At 33.3% G+C, this 18,569-nt stretch overlaps 1 protein-coding gene across 3 annotated transcripts; it reads right to left on the minus strand.

Moving 5' to 3' along the window:
* Positions 1–3,205: 3,205 nt before the first annotated feature.
* Positions 3,206–14,000, minus strand: LOC148610861 (monocarboxylate transporter 12-like). Of its 3 annotated transcripts, none has more exons than XM_088590688.1 (3): positions 13,940–14,000; positions 7,461–8,742; positions 3,206–3,380 (listed from the first exon to the last, which is right to left on the minus strand). In XM_088590688.1, the coding sequence occupies exons 2-3, from the start codon at positions 8,716–8,718 to the stop codon at positions 3,262–3,264; spliced, it is 1,377 nt and encodes a 458-aa protein (XP_088446814.1). In that variant the 5' UTR covers positions 8,719–8,742; positions 13,940–14,000; the 3' UTR covers positions 3,206–3,261. The 3 variants fall into 3 exon arrangements, with proteins under 3 accessions (XP_088446814.1, XP_088446815.1, XP_088446817.1); XM_088590689.1 differs by lacking the exon at positions 13,940–14,000 and adding an exon at positions 13,615–13,718; XM_088590691.1 differs by lacking the exon at positions 13,940–14,000 and adding an exon at positions 13,619–13,711.
* Positions 14,001–18,569: the final 4,569 nt, after the last annotated feature.

Genomic DNA, 18,569 nt, shown 5'->3' on the forward strand with positions numbered 1-18,569 from the left:
ATTACCGCTATAACCATGGTTCCTTTGATTACTCCTTAACTGATGTGTGAATGAAGAACCCTGAAAGAACCATAGAAAAGTTGAAAGAAAAATATGTTTAAATCTAAACGCTCAGTACAGCTGGCGTATTTTTATCTTTATTTTGTAGTTATTTTTTAGTTTCATGCACCTATTTGCCTGTAAATGCCTGTGTTTATTGTGACGACCTGCACCCCAGTGTCATTGTAAGTGCATCTTTCTGGGACAATCTTAAAATGGACATTTTAATCGGTTGGTCGGATTTGACATCAATATTTTCCCCTAACATGCCTTAATATTGGCATAATAACTTTCAAGAATTTCTAGGGAACAATGTTCTTGGTTATATGTGTTATACAGATCTACCAAGAAGCTTTGGTTGACTGAGGTGTCCTTTTTTAACTTTGTTTTGTTTTGTTAAATATTTTTTCTTAAGTATCCAATATCCATGCCGTTCAAAGCCCAAACTGTGTACGAATTTGTACTAATATACCTGTTTCCCTGGCCTCCAAAAACTAATACAAGAACAATTTGATAAGTCAGAAATATCAGTGGTTTGGTAAAAGTCTATTGAACCAGGTAAGTTTCTGACTTTTTTAAGGGAATTTCACTGGTTTGGTCAAATTACCTACGATAAGTTAAAAATTTGGTATGAATAACTCACAAATGTGGGAATAGTATCATGATGATGAAAACAAAATCATTACATTATGATATGCATATGTTCTGTACAAATTAAAGTTCATTTTTTCGGAATGAAAAGATAGGTGCAAAATATAGTTACTATGAAATTGATTTGCTAAAACCTTAAATGCCTATTATAGAATTGTACCCATATGTTTTGTTATATGTGTATTTACCTTCTACTGTAAAATTCTTATATTTTTGTATTTAATAATTTAATGAAATAGAGTATAACTAAAACATTGTTTCCGCTATATAGATGACGTATTATCTTTAAGCAATCCTAATTTCGGGGATTTGATACATCACATCTACCCAAAAGAACTTGAGGTAAAGGATATTACAGACACTGTGAAGTCAGCCTCATATCTTGACCTACACTTAGAGATCGATGGTAAAGGTAAACTATTGACCAAATTTTACGACAAACGTGATGACTTTTCATTCTGAATTGTCAACTTTCCTTTCATCTGTGGCAACATATCTTCAGCACCTGCGTATGGAGTGTTCATATCACAACTCATATGTAATGCCAGAGCTTGCCGAAACTACGTAGACGCTAGAATTCTAACAAATAGGCTTCTGGAACAAAGTTATGTTGCTACAAGATTGAAATCATCACTACAGAAGTTTTATGGTCGTCATCATGAACTCGTGAATCGTTATGGTATATCTGCTCCATGAAAACTGATTTATTCAACGGGTCATAGTTTTCCTTTCCTCGTCTGTCTGCTCCTCTCGTCGGACTTGATTTTTTATGAGCAACTCGGTGGGTGTTTCTAGAAAAGCAGAGAACGCTTACCCTACCGGTGCACCTGGTCCATGCTCCCAATTTTTAGTGGAGTCCGAGTTGCTCATTCACTTTTGTTACTTTGTATGTACGATTTTAATTACGTTATGTTCTTTGTTGTGTATGTCTGTTTCCATGTCTGGTCTTTGTCCCTGATTACTCTTTGAAATAGACTACATTGAAAAGTACAAGTAGTTATTGATCTTTGGCTTTGATTGGTTAATGGAAATTCTGTCATGATTTGGTGTTTTTTTTTGTATTTTGTTTTTTCTGTTTTTTCTGTTTTTGTTTTTGTTTTTTGGGGGTTTTTTGGGGTTTTTTTGGGGTTTTTTTTGTTTTGTTTTTGTTTTGTTTTGTTTTTTGTTTTGTTTTTGTTTTTTTTTTTGCTTTTTTTGTTTTTTGTTTGAATTGAGAGTAGTGCTCAAGGTCGATGTTATTGAGATAAATTCTATTCAACCTTTCTCGCCGGTTATTTTCATGTATTGATGAAAAGTTAATGTCCAGTACTTTCTCAGTGAGTTATCTTCTTTTAACACGTTTATTCTATGATTAACGGACATTTACTTTCTACGAAGAAGTCAATACGACCCTCGAATATTTACAAGATCGGCGTACGAGTAATACATGCAAGATTATTTCATGTTTACATATTATCTCTACATATTTATAACGCTTTCGGATATTTCCTGATCCTTTTGATCCTGCAATTGCGAAGTACGAAATGAGCATATTTGCGGTTCAAATAATGGACAAGGTAGTTGTAAAATAAATCCATTTCATTGTACATAATGTATTTGCTTGAGCAATCCATGTGAATCATAAATATAGACACAAATATTGATTATAATAGTCGTATATTTGATTATTGATGACAAGGGAGCAAGTATTGATCAATTGCGTATTGGTTTCAGATATCCTGAGATGTTTTAGTTAAACTTAGTGTCTGGTTCACTCAAGCATAAAATAGATAATTCTACAAATAGTAAGCGTTAGCTATATGTATTCATTTTCTTTACTGTGTATGTACGATTTTAGTTACTTTATGTTCTTTGTTGTGTATGTCTGTTTTCCATGTGTGGTCTTTGTTCCTGGATTACATTCTTTTGATTACCGCTATAACCTTGGTTCCCTTTGAACGTGTATTCCAATACTGATGTCATTTGTCTTAATTGATTCTATATTGTTTATTGTTTTATTTTAAAATAAGATGTTTCATTTCTCTTTTATCATTTCTACCAAATATTATATATATACAAAGTAATCAATTATCGCACTGTAGTGAATGCTAGATTACAAGTTTGCATATTTTGATAACCGTTTGTTTTGTCAAAAGTACTTCTGACCTGTTGAACTTAAGGAACATTCCATTGTAATGTGTATTGGGTTCTTTATTATATTACTTATTGTGTTCAAGTGATTGAATGCTATGTGAATCACTTTAATGATTGTCTGTTTATTTATTTTCTTCCTATTTATTATATAGAACTATGTTATATATATAGTTATATATCTACTGAATAAAAATAAGAACCTTGCCGGTTATCTTTCCTAAACGACCCTGTCACACTATAGTGATCAAAACACCGGAAATTGATACGATCTATTAATATGCTCATTGGACACAATTCGTGAAAATTAGCAGCTGCCAAAATAAAAATTAATACATGCAGTAGTTATTTATATAGCAACTAGAGGCACATGACAAGGACCAAATGTTTTTACAATAAATTTATTATACCTCTGCAACATATAAACATTTAATGACTATTCTATTTCAACTTGTGATCACACTGTCTGGTAACAGCAACTATCAGACCAGCAAAGGCAATGAAACATCCAGCCAGAATGAATGACATGTCATAACTCCCTGTTATATCACTTATCATACCTGTAAAATATATTACAATAGACAGAATGCATACACGAGCAGTGTAATAACTAAGGTAAAGTAAATCTATGTTTCACTAGTTACACTCTAGACTGTGTAATAACTAACGGTACAGTAAATTTATGTTTCACTAGTTATACTCTAGACTGTAATAATGAACGGTGTAATACCTAACGGTACAGTAAATCTATGTTTCACTAGTTACACCCTAGATTGAACGGTGTAATAACTAACGGTGCAGAAAATCTATGTTTCACTAGTTACACTCTAGACTGTGTAATAACTAACGGTACAATAAATCTATGTTTCACTAGTTACACTCTGGACTGAACGGTGTAATAACTAACGGTACAGAAAATCTATGTTTCACTAGTTAAACTCTGAAGCAATTTGTACTGTATTCATTCAGGCTGATGTATTTGAAATCAACGACGATTAAAAAATGCTAATTCGACGATCATAGGAATAGTTCACCATTTGATATATCTGACCAACTCAATGTATAGAAGTGAACATTATGTTTCCAAGAATGTATAATTTACGGTAGTCATTGTTCAGATATCAAGTTTCCTCCGTTTTTGAAGTCTCTAAGAATCTTTCAGTTACATCAGCGTATTTTCTGGTAACAAAGTTTTCAAATGATCTGACAATTGAGAATAACCATAAATACATAAGGAATCTTTTCCTTTAATCAATTTATATCATTATGATCAAACATCAACAGATTTAACACAAAATCAAGAAAACATTTAAAAAAGGAATGAAAGATTAGCTTTTATGTTACAAAATAGAGTCAAACCTGTATTAAGCAGTCACCTCTGGGGAATACTGAAAGTGACCTTTGGAATGAGGTTACCAATTGTGGTGTAGAAATACTTTGATGTCAGCATATAATCCCATATTCCTTTAGATTGTACTATCTCAGATTGTATTAATATATTACATGTATTTATCTGTCATTTTCAGAAGTAGATTCATGTATTAAAATATATATTCATTCAAAATATCATACAGATAAAAATATATGACAATAACAAACAAATAATTTCCTCATTTCCCGCTTTATGTTGTTTTCACAATCTACGTTATTTTCAATGTCCTCTATAATTTCTGCTTTTCTCTTTGGATATTTTAGTGATCTGTGTTTTTCCGACATCCATTTCCTTTACAACGGCACGGCACCTTTACCACTAGCTAAATTTTTAATTGCCTCATTTCTTTCCATTTCCGTTTCTGAGACATTTTGTCGCAACTCTAACTTTCATAATAAAACCGAAGACTGAAGATTTTACGACTTAATCACTGACCAGTGACTAAATTTCACACATTTACTACTGAATCTTTTATTTTGCTTTCATTGCAATACTGATTTAATCCCTTCGGCAACCTAATTATCTATATTTACATGCTCTTAATATAATTAAATCACGTGGTACGGTACTGTTATCGGGTCATGTGATACACCGAATGTTTACAAAATGGCCGGTATAAGAAGTCAAAAAAAACGATTTCGCCCAGAAAAATAGGTGACCGTTGGCCGCGTTAGGGAGGTGACCGCTGATTTGAGTTAAAATAAATAGAGAAAACAGTTGGGTGGGTTTCGAAATGATCGTTAAGTGAAGGTGACCGGTGATTTGAGGTGATCGGCAGAGCAGGTTTGAGTGTATGATTAAATCAAATGAGATTACCTCTAAAACTAGGGATTCGATAAGTGTTTTTATAATTACATTTGATTATTTCATTCCACACCCGACAGAGCACTTTAACGAGAGAACAGGAAGTGACAAAGGTGATACTGAAATTCTTGGTTACAACTTGTGAATCTTTTAGTTACCATAACAGGCTTCCTTTTTATCATATATGAAAATGTTCGTTTCTGAACTTTTAAAGTCTTGAATTTACTCGTGGCAATACAAACTTGATAAAATAGTTTGTAAAAATGTAAAGCAATGTACAAAAATCCCGGCATCTAAGGTGGCTCTGACATGTCTATAGCATTAACTTTGACATAAAGATATGTTGCCACAATGTCAAACAAAAGTCGTTGTGTTTGTCGTATAATTAAGTTATGACTCCTTTATCGATATTTAACAGTAGGTAAAGGCATATATGAGGCAGACTGCTCTGCGTCTGTAGTTCCGCTTGGGATAGATGCAATGTAGAAATCACCAAATCTAGTACTATTTAACATCGTCTATGAAGCGGCAACGAATGTTAAAGAATCAATCAAAATGCCATTCTTTCTTTTGAAAGAGTAATCAAAGGAACCAAGGCTATAGAGGTAATCAATCAAAAGAATGTAATCCAGAGACAAAGACCCGACATGGAAAACAGACATACACAACAAAGAACACAAAGTAACTAAAATCGTACATACAACGTAACCAAAAGCAAATGAGCAACTCGGACTTGCTCATAAAAAATCAAGTCCGGGGTAGATATAAGTATAATAAGAGTGATGAAAAGAATTCAGAATATAATAGTATTAAAATCTATGATTTTTCAACATTGTATACTTCTATTTCCTAATATTCAGTTAAAATCCAGACTCAAAAATATTATACATCGCTGTTTCTCCAAAGAAGATGGTACACCTAGATACAAATATATAGTTCTTGGTAGAGATTCCTCATGTTTTGTAAAAAGTAATTCCAAATCATCTTCCAAATATACAGAAAAAGATGTTTTCAAATGCTGGAATTTTTTATCGACAACATATTTGTCCATTGGAATAGACGCGGTTTTTTCAACAAACGGTCCGCATTCCAATGGTAACGAATTGTGCTCCTCTACTAGCTGACCTATCCCTACACTCTTATGAAACTGACTTTTTAGCTTATCTGATCCGAAAGAAAAAACATCGTTTAGCTAGATCTTTTAATCTCAGTTTCTGCTATATAGATGACGTACTATCATTAAACAATCCTAGTTCCGGGGACTTGATACATTGCATCTACCCCAAAGAACTTGAGATAAAGGATACTACAGACACTGTGAAGTCAGCCTCGAATATTGATCGATGGTAAATGAAAACTATTGATCAAACTTTACGACAAACGTAATGACTTTTCATTCAGAATCGTCAACTTTCCTTTCATCTGTGGCAACATCCCTTCAGTACCTGCGTATGGAGTTTTCATATCACAAATCTTATGTTATGCCAGAGCTTTCCGTAACTACGCAGACGTTTTGTATCGCGCTAGACTTCTTACAGTTAGGCTTCTGGAACAGGGTTATGTTGCTACAAGATTGAAGTCATCACTACAGAAGTTTTATGGTCGCCATCATGAACTCGTGGATCGTTATGGTCTATACATCTGCACCATGAAACTGATTTGTTTATCATGTCATAGTTTTCCATTCCTCTTTCGTCTACCCCAGATTTAACCTTTTATGAGCAACTCGGTGGGTGTCTCTAGAAAAGCAGAGGATGCTTACCCTACCGATGCACCTGGTCCATGCTTTCAGTTTTTAGTGGAGTCCGAGTTGCTCATTTGCTTTTGTTACTTTGTATGTATTGTTTTAGTTCCTTAATGTTCTTTGTTGTATATGTCTGTTTTAAATGTTCTGGGTTGCCTTCTTTTCATTTCCGCTAGGCCCTTGCTTCTCTTAATTATTCTTTAACCATTTTTGTTATGCTAAGTAACTTGGACCCTTTAAAATGCAATCAATTAATCAGAGTTTTTGATCTGGATACACTAGATATATTTAAAACCTTCTTGATATGTTCTAAGAATTTCAAATTTGATAAAAATGTCAATAGCTTTCACTTTCATACCACAAACTCAACATTGTGAAACAAATAGCTATATTTTCACAAGCATTTGATAATGTGGTTGAATTAAAACTTGAAATTTTGAATAAATTATTTATTTAATTTGACGTGTTTTGATCTTTAAATATAGTACGAATGAATTCCTTTAATTTATAGTTTTTATTCTGTTTGTCTGTTATACTTTGTCATTTAATAGTCTATGTGTACTGCTCTCTCAAATTAACTTCTCTTATTTCACCTTTTTTTAGTATACAAGTGATAGATTGTAGGTCAACTGACATGAAAACCTTTAACTTAAAACGTACCTGCGATAGGTGGACCTGCCAAGTTGGCCAATCCTTCTACAAACATCAGAATTCCATAGGCGTCTGTTATTTTATCCGGTCCAAGTATGTCTATAATAATGGCGGCATGGATAGCTTCTTGACAAGCAGATATCACCCCGAAACACCCGGCCAGTAAAATATTGGATACATAACCAACAAACAGAGGAATGATACTAACATTAATACCCCATAAAAATAAACTGAAATAGTATAAATGGAATCTATTTTTTTTCGTCCTGTTTCCAAGAACTCCGAACAGAATATTTCCTACGATATGACAAGCACCAATTACAGCGATTATATATGAACCTCTCTTTTTACTGACCCCAAAACCTTGCATTCTATCAACAGTAAAATTATATGGTGCATCATACCAAAAGTATACAATAAATTGCGCAAACATAAACAATAAAAACCGTTTTTGTTTAAGTATGGGCATATAACGCGTTCTGCAGATTCCAACTTCTTTATATGATTGTTTTTCTTCGCCAATACCATAGCTACTACTAGAAGCCTGTGGTGGTTTTTTGTTAGAAGAGTCTAACATCTCTCTTATCTCGTTGCTTGGGTCATTAGATGTCTCCTCAAAACTGACATCTTTTGATATTTCCACGTATTTATCAACACTCCTAAACATAGCACCACAAGGAAGCGTCTGTAATACAATACCACTTATTATTATCACTGCTCCTCTCCATCCATAAATCTCTATCAGATATTCATACAGAGGAGCGAAGATAAGCGCCCCAAGTCCTGCACCACTTTGGGAGATTCCAATGGCTATTGTATTCTTTGATTCAAAGTATGACGTCACAACAACGACAGAATTGAGATAGGGAATGGAGAAACCTAAACCAGCGATACAACCGAAAGTTACACACATAAGTTCTAAAGAATTAACAAATGCGCTGGCAAAAAATCCTGAAAAGGCAATTAAACCTCCAATTATTGTTGCATTCCTATATCCAAAACGATTCGTCATCATACTTGCAAACGGGCCACACAACATTGGTGCCGAGTCAAGTATAGAACCACTTAAGACGGTAAATGCTTTAGATTTGTTGAAGTAATCAAGTAAACTGACAAAGATAATACCAAACGAGAACATACAACCGTCAATGATAATATTGATAACAAAGGCTGAAAAAACAATCACCCATTTCCACCATGATTTCTGGCGTCTCTTTTCCTTTTGACTTGCACACAAATCTTCTATATAGTTAGCATCATCAGCCATACTTTCAAAGGGTTACCTGTATGTCTAAAATAGAAAAAAGTGCAGACTTAAATCTTTGAATGCATTTGATATCAAATGAAGTTAAATGAATATTTATCCTTTTTATGAAATACAAAACAAAATACCAATATATATATATATATATATATATACATTTCATGTATCAGTAGTACAAATGAAATGCATTTCATGTATCGTTAAGATAAATAAATGCATTTCTTACACCAGTAAGGCAAATGAAATGCATTTAAAATTCAAACTAGGGTTAAGCAAACTTAATTAATTTCATATATTGGGAAGATAAATAAAATGAATTCAGGTACCAGTTAGACCAATGAAATGTATTTCTGGTATCGATTAGACAAATTTATCGATAAGACACATCAAGTGCATTTTATTTATCGGTAAGACAAAAGAAATGCATTTCTTGTACTGCCAAGACAAAGAAGTGCATTTCAGGTTTCATGTTGAAAAAATGTATCGGTAAGACAAATTAAATGAATTGAATATACAAGTAAGATGAATGAAACACATTTCAAATATCGGTAAGACAAATGAAATGAATTCAGGTATCAGTTAGACGAATGCAATGCATTTCAGGTATCGGTTTGACAAATATATCGATAAAACAATTTAAACGCATTTTAGGTATCGGTAGGCAAATTGTATCGGAAATACAAATGGAATGCATTTCAGGTATTGGTTAGACATATTTTTCGGTAAGACAAATGAAATACATTTCAAATAACGGTTAAACAAATAAAATAGTTCAGGTATCAGTTAGACAAATGAAATGCATTTAAGGTATCGGTAGGACAAATGTGTCGGTATGACAATTGAAACGAATTGAAACATTACCAAATGCTTGTGAAAATATAGCTATTTGTTTCACAATGTTGAGTTTGTGGTATGAAAGTGAAAGCTATTGACATTTTTATCAAATTTGAAATTCTTAGAACATATCAAGAAGGCTTTAAATATATCTAGTGCATTTCAGGTATCGGTTAGACAAATTTGTCGGTAAGACAAATAAGATGCATTTAAAGTATCGCTGTGAGGCATAGGTTTGCAGAAGAAGCAGCAATTATATCATTCCGAATTATCCTAGGACAAGAGTACGCCTGAATCACTTACGCTACCAAAGGGATAATATAAAAAGAACAAATCAAAAAGCACAAAAAGTCTTACAATTTGCACAAAAACGAAAAAGATGAACCTAAATAAATACCAGTGGTGAATGGGGGAAGGGTAAGCAGCTGCCTTTTGCAAAACGCCCGTCGTGCTACTTGTTGAAAGTCAGGTCTGGTGAAAGAGGAAGGATTTTTTTTACAAATGGGGTTAATCAAAGGAGCTAGTATTAAAACAGTAATAAAAAAGAACCGTAGGATAACGATTTACCAAGTAAAATAGACACACACAACAAATAATATAAAAAAAACTCAAACAACATGCATAAAAAACCGAAATAAAAGATCTGCCAGACTCTATTAAAATCTGGGAGCATGGATCGGGTATACCGATAGGCTAAGCGTTCTCTGCTTTTCTGGAAACATCCACTGAGGTCCTAAAAAAGTCCGGGTGACTAAAGACTATGACATGTTGAAAAAATCTGTTTTCATGGTGCAGATGGACACTCGGTAAGTACCCACGAGTTTATGATTACGATCATAAAAGTTCTGTAGTGATGACCTCATTTTTGTAGCAACATAACCCTGTTCCAGAAGATTAATTTTAAGAAGTCTAGCGCGATACAAAAAGTGCAGCTCTGGCATAACGTTCCTCGTTGAATGTTACGTCCTGGGTTGAGGAAAGTAAATCTAGAGATTTTGAACATAAAAATTTTGTAAAGACGACTTTAATCTTGTAGCAAAATAACCCTGTTCTAAAAGCCGTATTGTAAGAAGTCAAAACGGCACAAAAAGTCCGCTTAATCTTGGCAAGCTCTGTCACAACGTTTGAGTTGTGTTGAAGGAATGTTGCCAGGTTTTAGGGAAGCTTACGACACAAAACTAGAGGTCATCGCGTTTGTTGTATAATTTAGTCATGCGGTTTCCTTTACTGTCGACCTCTAAGAGTAGTTCAAAATATGATGCTGACTTCATATTGTCTGTTGAATTCTTTATATTTAGTTCTTTTTGGTAGATTCAATGAAACGACAAAACGTTATCTATATAGAGGAAAAGACCAAACGATGCTCTCAGTTTTTAATGGAGTACAGGTTGCTTTTGTTTACTTTTGTTTCTTTGTACGTGTTATTTTGGTTATTTCATGTTCTTTGTTTGCCCTGTATAGTCTTAATCTTTAGAGTATATTATTTTGATTTCCGCTTGAATCTTGGTTCCCTTTATTACTTTTTGGATACATAATTATGTAAAAATCAGCTTAGCATCAGAATTTCGTTCAAAGCGAGCAAAGTTTAATATAAAAATAAAGGATTTGGTATGAATCATCTACCCAAAGCCAAGCAACAAACAATTTAACTTCTACGGGTCGGGACTGAAGTACTGGGACAATTTTGGGTGTCTATAGGACAAAAGAAAAAAAACTTTTGTAATAGAACCAAACTATAACTAATCAAATAAGATCGATCAAATAAAAGCAAAGAATGGAAAACCGGAAAAGTTCGTGATCCGCTAAATAATTTGAGCAGGAAAAAAGCCATATAGTTCAGTTGGTTTGCCGTTGCTGTGTATAAAGTCTTCACTTGTTACTCTGTTCCCCATACTCAGTTAAAATCCAGACTCAAAAACATTGTTCATCGTTGTTACTCCAAAATAGACTTTACACCTAGATATAGATATGTATTATTTGGTATTCTTCATACTTTGTTAAAAACGATTCCAAATCATCTTCCAAATAAATAAAAAATGTTTTAAAAATGCTGGAATTTTTTATCGACATCATATTTGTCAAGTGTGGTGGACGCGTTTTCCAACAAGCGGTCCGCATTCCAATGGGAACAAATTGTGCTCCTCTATTCGCTGACCTATTCCTTCACTCTTATGAGGCTGGCTTTATAGCTGACCTGGGTAGAACATCGTTTAGCCAGATCATTTGATCTATGTTTCCGCTAAATATATTTTTTAGTTACTTTATGTTCTTTGTTGTGTGTGTCTGTTTCCAAAGTCTGGTCTTTGTACTTGGGTTACATTCTTTTGATTTCCATTAAAATCTTGGTTCCCTTGATTACTCTTTTTGCATAAGGGTAACAACAAAATAATCGAACACAAATTCGATTCATAATCAAGTCAAGTCAAAAATAAATCTGGCAAAATAGGTATTACACCACCGGAGCAACCGGTACCGCAATGGTCCTGACTTGGTACAGGCATTTCAAACAGAATGGTGGGTTAAATGTAGGTTTTACAGCGCTTAACCTCCATTGCGGCGTGAATATAACAGTGGTAATTAAAACGGATATGCATGCTATTATCAAAATCGATAAATCAGCGGTCACATCTGCACATGAACAATTTGCAAAGAAAACAATCATTACTCATTGTTTTATAAGAATCTCTCGAGCAGATATTTATTGCGTACAAGGAAATCAGAGTAGTTAGTACTTGCACTATCGTAGCGAATCAATTGTGAAATATAAACACCATATGCAGGAAATGAAGATATATTGCTGCAAGGTAAAGAAAATTTATTATATTAAAGTTTAAGTCGTCTCTTTTATCATAAATCTTAGTGCTGAGATGACCACATGTCAAATTCGAGATGTAGGTCTAAAAAAGATGAAGAATAAGCTGTTTCTGTGGTCTCCTTTATCTACAGGTCTTTTTGGGTATATTGATGGTAACCATTTACCAAAAGAATAGTTGTTGATGGACAATACATCATCAATATATCTGTATTTAAAGTTAAAGATTTAAACTTTTACATTATTATTCTTTACGAGATTCAGAAGAAATTCAGTCTCGTATGAATATAAAAAACAAATAGGCTAGGAAAGGAGTTGGAATGCCAACTTGTTGTTGAAAAATAGCTCCTCCAAATGTGACAAATATGTTATCAATGAGGAAATCAGGCGAATCGCAAACCTGCTTTTCTGTGTAGCACACTTTGCCCTTCTGCGATGTTTTGGAAAAATATGTGGATTTGTTACCAAGAACAACATAATTTTTTTCATTAAACAGCAAAAGATTTACGAATAAGTCCTTTCAAACAAGATTTCAATGAATCAAGTGGTAACGTAGTGTAAAGAGTTGAGAAGTAAAAAGTTTGGAGAGATCTAATTTTCGAAAAGCTGCGGGATTTTAGGTTTTTAAGTAAATCTTTAGAATTTTTAAGTATCCACATATGATTAATGCCACTAAGAGAGTAAGTGGTATTGTAACGTGTTGTACTACCATACTTTTTGACACTACTATGCCTTGTTCAGTGCTGGCTGAGCAGATTAAAATTTCTTTTAACATTCGAATAATGAGTTAAATATCAAACAATTGTACCTTTTAACATGTCATTAATTATATCATGGTTATATACAATTAAAACTCCATATACATATAGATATGTGGAGGTTAAGATTGTAGGACTAAAACACAAAGAAGCAGAGGGGGTAATATTTCGTAGTTAACCGGGAGGGCTTAAGTAGTTATATGTCTATCAAATATGTAAACGTACATGCTAGAATTGATAGTCGCAGTAAGTTCCTGTGTTAACAGCTATTTACATGTATCATTATTACTTCCATCAGTTTTAGGCAGCAAATAATGGGAGACCATTTGCAATATTAAAGGGTGTGCATGGGCTCGGAAGATTCTTTCGGATCATAATATTTATTTTTACAATGGTAACGGTTAATGTTTTACAAACATCGAATCAAATCATTGATTTTCATATCAAGCATAATATGTTAGGACCAGAGTGGTTTGAAACGAACAAAATAGTTACCCACACTTCAAGATCAAACCAATTAGTTTTTGACGAAGTAATTTCAAAGCTCTGAAAAAAGGCTCCTGCTAAAAAATCAAACAATAATCCCCTAGCTAGCTATATAGTTCAAAAAAGGGGTCGATATCTAAATCAAGAAGTACACACCTATTCTAATTCTTCAGTTAAAAGTAATTGTGAGATTATTTTCAACAACATTTTATACACAAAGGTATTAAACCACATTGATAGTATCATATAATACTTAGTAGGCTCCTCTACATTACGCTTATTTAATTGTTTAATGTGTGTATAATAAATCAATAATGCAATATTAGTAACTGACCTCCACGTGCTGATCAAGAAATACATAGTGTATAAATAATGTATTGTATAATATCATGCAGACACATCCCGTATATTTACAACAGCAAAATAATTGTAACGGAAAAGCTAACAGAAGGAAGAAGTCAAGAAATAAATGTTAAATCATAGTAGTTATTGTACGGGACGATTTCCAATTATTTTACTTTAAAGCCAGTACATGTATTTGTATCGGATTGATAATATTTATGCTAGAGCTTGCCGAAACTACGCAGATTTTTTTGTATCGCGCTAGTTATTACCTACACTTAGAAATCGATGGTAAAGGAAAACTACTGACCAAACTTTACGACAAACGTCATGACTTTCCATTCAGAATTGTTAACTTTCCTTTCATCTGTGGCAACATCCCTTCAGCACCTGCGTATGGAGTGTTCATATCACAACTCATACCTTATGTCAGAGCTTTCCGACACTATGGAAACGTTTTGGACCGCGCTAGATCTCTAACAATTAGGCTTCTGGAACAGGGTTATGTTGCCACAAGATTGAAGTCATCACTACAGAAGTTTTTTGGTCGTCATCATGAACTCGTGGATCGTTATGATGTATCCATCAGCACCATGAAAACTGATTTATTCAACGGGTCATGGTTTACCTTTCCTCGTTTCTCTACCCCGGACTTGACTTTTTATGAGCAACTCGGCGTGTGCACCAGGTCCATGCTCCCAGTTTTTAGTGGAGTCCGACTTGCTCATTTGTTTTTGTTACTTTGTGTGTATGATTTTAGTTACTCTATGTTCTTTGTTGTGCATGTCTGTTTTCCATATCTGGTCTTTGTCCCTGGATTACATTCTTTTGATTACCGCTATAATTTTGGTTCCCTTGATTACTCTTTCATCTGCCTTTTTATAATCAAACAAAATTGATGAGGAGGGTAGTAAATCTTGATGCGCATTTGTCTTTAACATGTTTGACGTCTTAAGACTCCAGGGGGTATTAAATACAAATCTCCTTAAAAGACATACAGAGATCAGATCTTAAAACGGTCGGTATATGTAGATATTTGGTATTAATGCAGGGAACATTTAACAAATGAATATGGAAAATTAAGAAATTATGTTTAGCATAAAAATAACTTTGGATTCGAAAAATATATTGATTTTGTCAATGAACCAAACATAGAATGTATATAACAAAATTTAAAATCAGTTTTTACAAACTAAAATGGAGACTGATGGATATACTAGACATGATATAGTGATAGGTGCAAAAAGTCGAAGTTCCTTTTTTAATAACTGCACTTATTTTGAAAAGAATTGAACAAAAAAATGTATGATCTGATCTGTGAATCCTTATCATCTTTAAAAAAAATGTTTTGGACCTTGAACTGGAAAACATGGGTATATTTAATCACCTGTGTATGTTCCTGCTGGAGTTGGATATCATCTTATGTAATACTATTTAAATCCTAGCTTTATTATCCATATTAAGCATATTTTTATTGATTGTTGAAATATTTGTGCCATTTTACTGATTACTACTGTGCTGTATTTGCTCCTCGAGAGCTCTTGCTTGGTCTAATAAACCTGTATTCTTTGTATTGTAAATAGTTAACCTATTGGGCATATTTATGGTTAATTCCTAGCTATCTCACAACTACATAAACACGGTCAAGCGAAAGAAATGATCGTGAACAGATCGATGATATAAATTACATATTACAGCTAGATCGTGAACAGACGACGTTTTAAGGATCGTGAACCACTCGGTTCGCTACATTGTGTATGTTGACCGTCTCTGTTTCATGTGTTGACGTTTTTGTCCTGTTTTAGGATTTTTACGTATTTGAATCATATCCAACTGCTGATGCTTCAGTTTCAAAGACAAATAGCTATTTCATGATATAGTTTTGGGTTCAAATTACTATCAGGGTTATGCCAGATTGTAAAAACATAATTTACGGGGTATTGATCCGGATCACTGAACAAAAACGATAAATATCTAAGGCTCAATCGACAAAAACCTTATGTCACAAATTAGGGTTACACTAAAAAAAAATCGTGACGTAGAAAAATATAAAATAATCCAAAGGAAGAACGCCCAATAAGTTTTCTAGGGAGAAAAATGGCTAGAAAATATAATTTTAACAGTTATTTTTACATAAAAAAAATTAATTTTTTTTAACAAAATACGGATGCCCCATGAAACACAGTGAATTACGTTACAATTTTCCTGAAGCTGTAATGCAAATGTAACTGCCACATACGGTAAGTCTATGTAAGGAAAAATTCCATAAAATTACAAACAAGTTGAAAATGGATGATTCAAACGTAAAGGATACTGTTTTCATTGAAAAAATACATGATATTTATCTTTTTTCCAACTGTGCATTTAATTGTGAATTACGTTACGGTGTCTCTTGCATTTGTTAATGGTGGTAGGAAACTGTCCATTTTCTTAATTATATACACACCAATGTCAGTCATAAATGATTTTTAAACAGCTTTTTTCTGGTGCTATATATTTTTTCACATTCTTGGTAAAGTATATGTCCATGAATTACGTTACGGCAATTTCTTTTAAACGGATAAAAAACACTGTTCTCGGAAAAAAAAATTAACTATTAATCATTATCAGTGACATTGCCTATCATACGGGCTCTTTAGAAAGAAAGTTGTGACGCGGGAACAATTGTTAAGGCGTTTCTGATGTAAACATTTCCTCTAGTCGTAAGTGTCCTGAATTTCTGTTAAGTGCAATTATTTCGATATAATTGATTTTCAGTTTAATTTAACTCAGAAATGGAAAATACATGCATTGGTGAGCTTTTATGATAATAGTATATTGCTATGTATGATATACAAATATAGCATTGGTATATATTACAATGTAACGTAATTCACCGGTTCATAAACTGTGTATTTTGATTAAAGAAAATGGTTTTACACGAGAACTTGTCGTGAGAAACATTAAATCAATGCTCAACAAATATAGGAATAACTTTTGAAAAACAAAGCCATTCAAAAACGATTTAATAATTGCAAGAATTTGAGTAATCAATAAGTAAGATATGTGTGCTTCTTCGTGAACTGATATAGATAATTTTGGGTTTTTTTTTTTTTTAGATCACTTGAAAACAAGGAATATATATTGAACTCAAGCATCACTGCAATATAATATTTGATAATGCGACTTTAAGCATATACCAACGATCAATTTCAATTTCTCAGCTATAAAGATGAAGTATATCTTTAAACAATTCTAGTTTCGGGGATTTGATACATCGCATCTACCCTAAAGAACTTGAGATAAAGGATACCACAGACACTGTAAAGTCAGTCATATCTTGTCCTACACGTAGTGATCGATGAAATGAAAACTATTGACCAAACTTTACGACAAACATGATGACATTTCATTCAGAATTGTCAACTTCCATTTCATCTGTGGCAACATCCCTTCAGCACCTGTGTATGGAGTTTTCATATCACAACTCGTACGTTATGCCAGAGCTTGCTGTAACTACGTAGACTTTTGTGCCACGCTAGACTTCTTACAATTAGGCTTATTGAACCTGGTTATGTTTGTGCAAGATTGAAGTCATCACTACAGAAGTTTTATGGTCGTCAACATGAACTCGTGGATCGTTATAGTGTATCCATCTACACCATGAAAACTGATTTATTCAACGGGTCAGTTTTCCTTTCCTCGTTTGTCTACCCCGGACTTGACTTTTTATGAGCAGCTCGGCGGATATTTCTAGAAAACAGAGGACTCTTACCCTACCGGTGCACCAGGTCCATGCTCCCAGTTTTCAGTGGAGTCCGAGTTGTTCATTTACTTTTGTTGCTTTGTATGTATTATCTTAGTTACTTTATGTTCTCTGTTGTGTTTGTCTGTTTTCCGTGTCTTCGTCCCTGGATTACATTCTTTTGTTTTCCGCTAGAACTTGGTTCCCTTGATTACTCTTTCAAGTTACGTTACAATATCAGCGAAAAGTTGTTTCTGTGAATTACGTTACATTTTGATTTTGAAATTGTAATTTCTGATAGAAGATTACTCGTTGATCAAATATCTTATGTTTTGAAAGTATACCAGAAATATTTGTTATAATATGTTAAACAATTGATCGAACCAATTGTACCATTATCACTTCATTACATGCACAAAATTTCTTCATGTGGCGTATATAGATTTTTTTTTAAAAATATTACTTGTCAAAATATTGCAATAAGTTGTTTTTCGTGTTTAACCTTCCAATTTTGTTACATGTATGTGTTCCAATTGAAGCATGAGAAAGCCATAGATTATATATTACACTAAGGCTAAATTGGCCTTCATCTTGTGCTAGTTATGTCTCCAAAGAATAATAAAGAAAACTTGTTTTCAATTTCATTTTGATTCATTATTTTTCTGACTAAACAATTTTTGAACAAAATATGTTTCGTGTTGTGAATTTATTGTTTATCTATCGAATGATATCATTTGAAGCGCAGTTTTGAATAACTGTATGATGAAACTATTATTATTCAACATGGGTGTCCATGGCCAGAAGTAACGTAATTCACTGCCAAAATACACAGACATGTTCAAAATTTCGAACAGGACATAAATCAACCCATCAAGAGTTATCTTATGCGTTTTCTGGC

This window comes from Perna viridis, chromosome 7, assembly GCF_037379345.1.
Source record: "Perna viridis isolate PV_CMFRI_1.1 ecotype Kerala chromosome 7, ASM3737934v1, whole genome shotgun sequence".
Classification (NCBI taxonomy): domain Eukaryota; kingdom Metazoa; phylum Mollusca; class Bivalvia; order Mytilida; family Mytilidae; genus Perna; species Perna viridis.

What these genes read in the sequence shown, in the direction of transcription:
- LOC148610861 (XM_088590688.1), bottom strand. Translation starts at nt 8,718, where the DNA reads ATGGCTGATGATGCTAACTATATAGAAGATTTGTGTGCAAGTCAAAAG. An exon ending in GGCAGGTCCACCTATCGCAG is followed by an intron (nt 3,381 to 7,460) that starts GTACGTTTTAAG and finishes TATATTTTACAG; the next exon opens with GTATGATAAGTGATATAACA.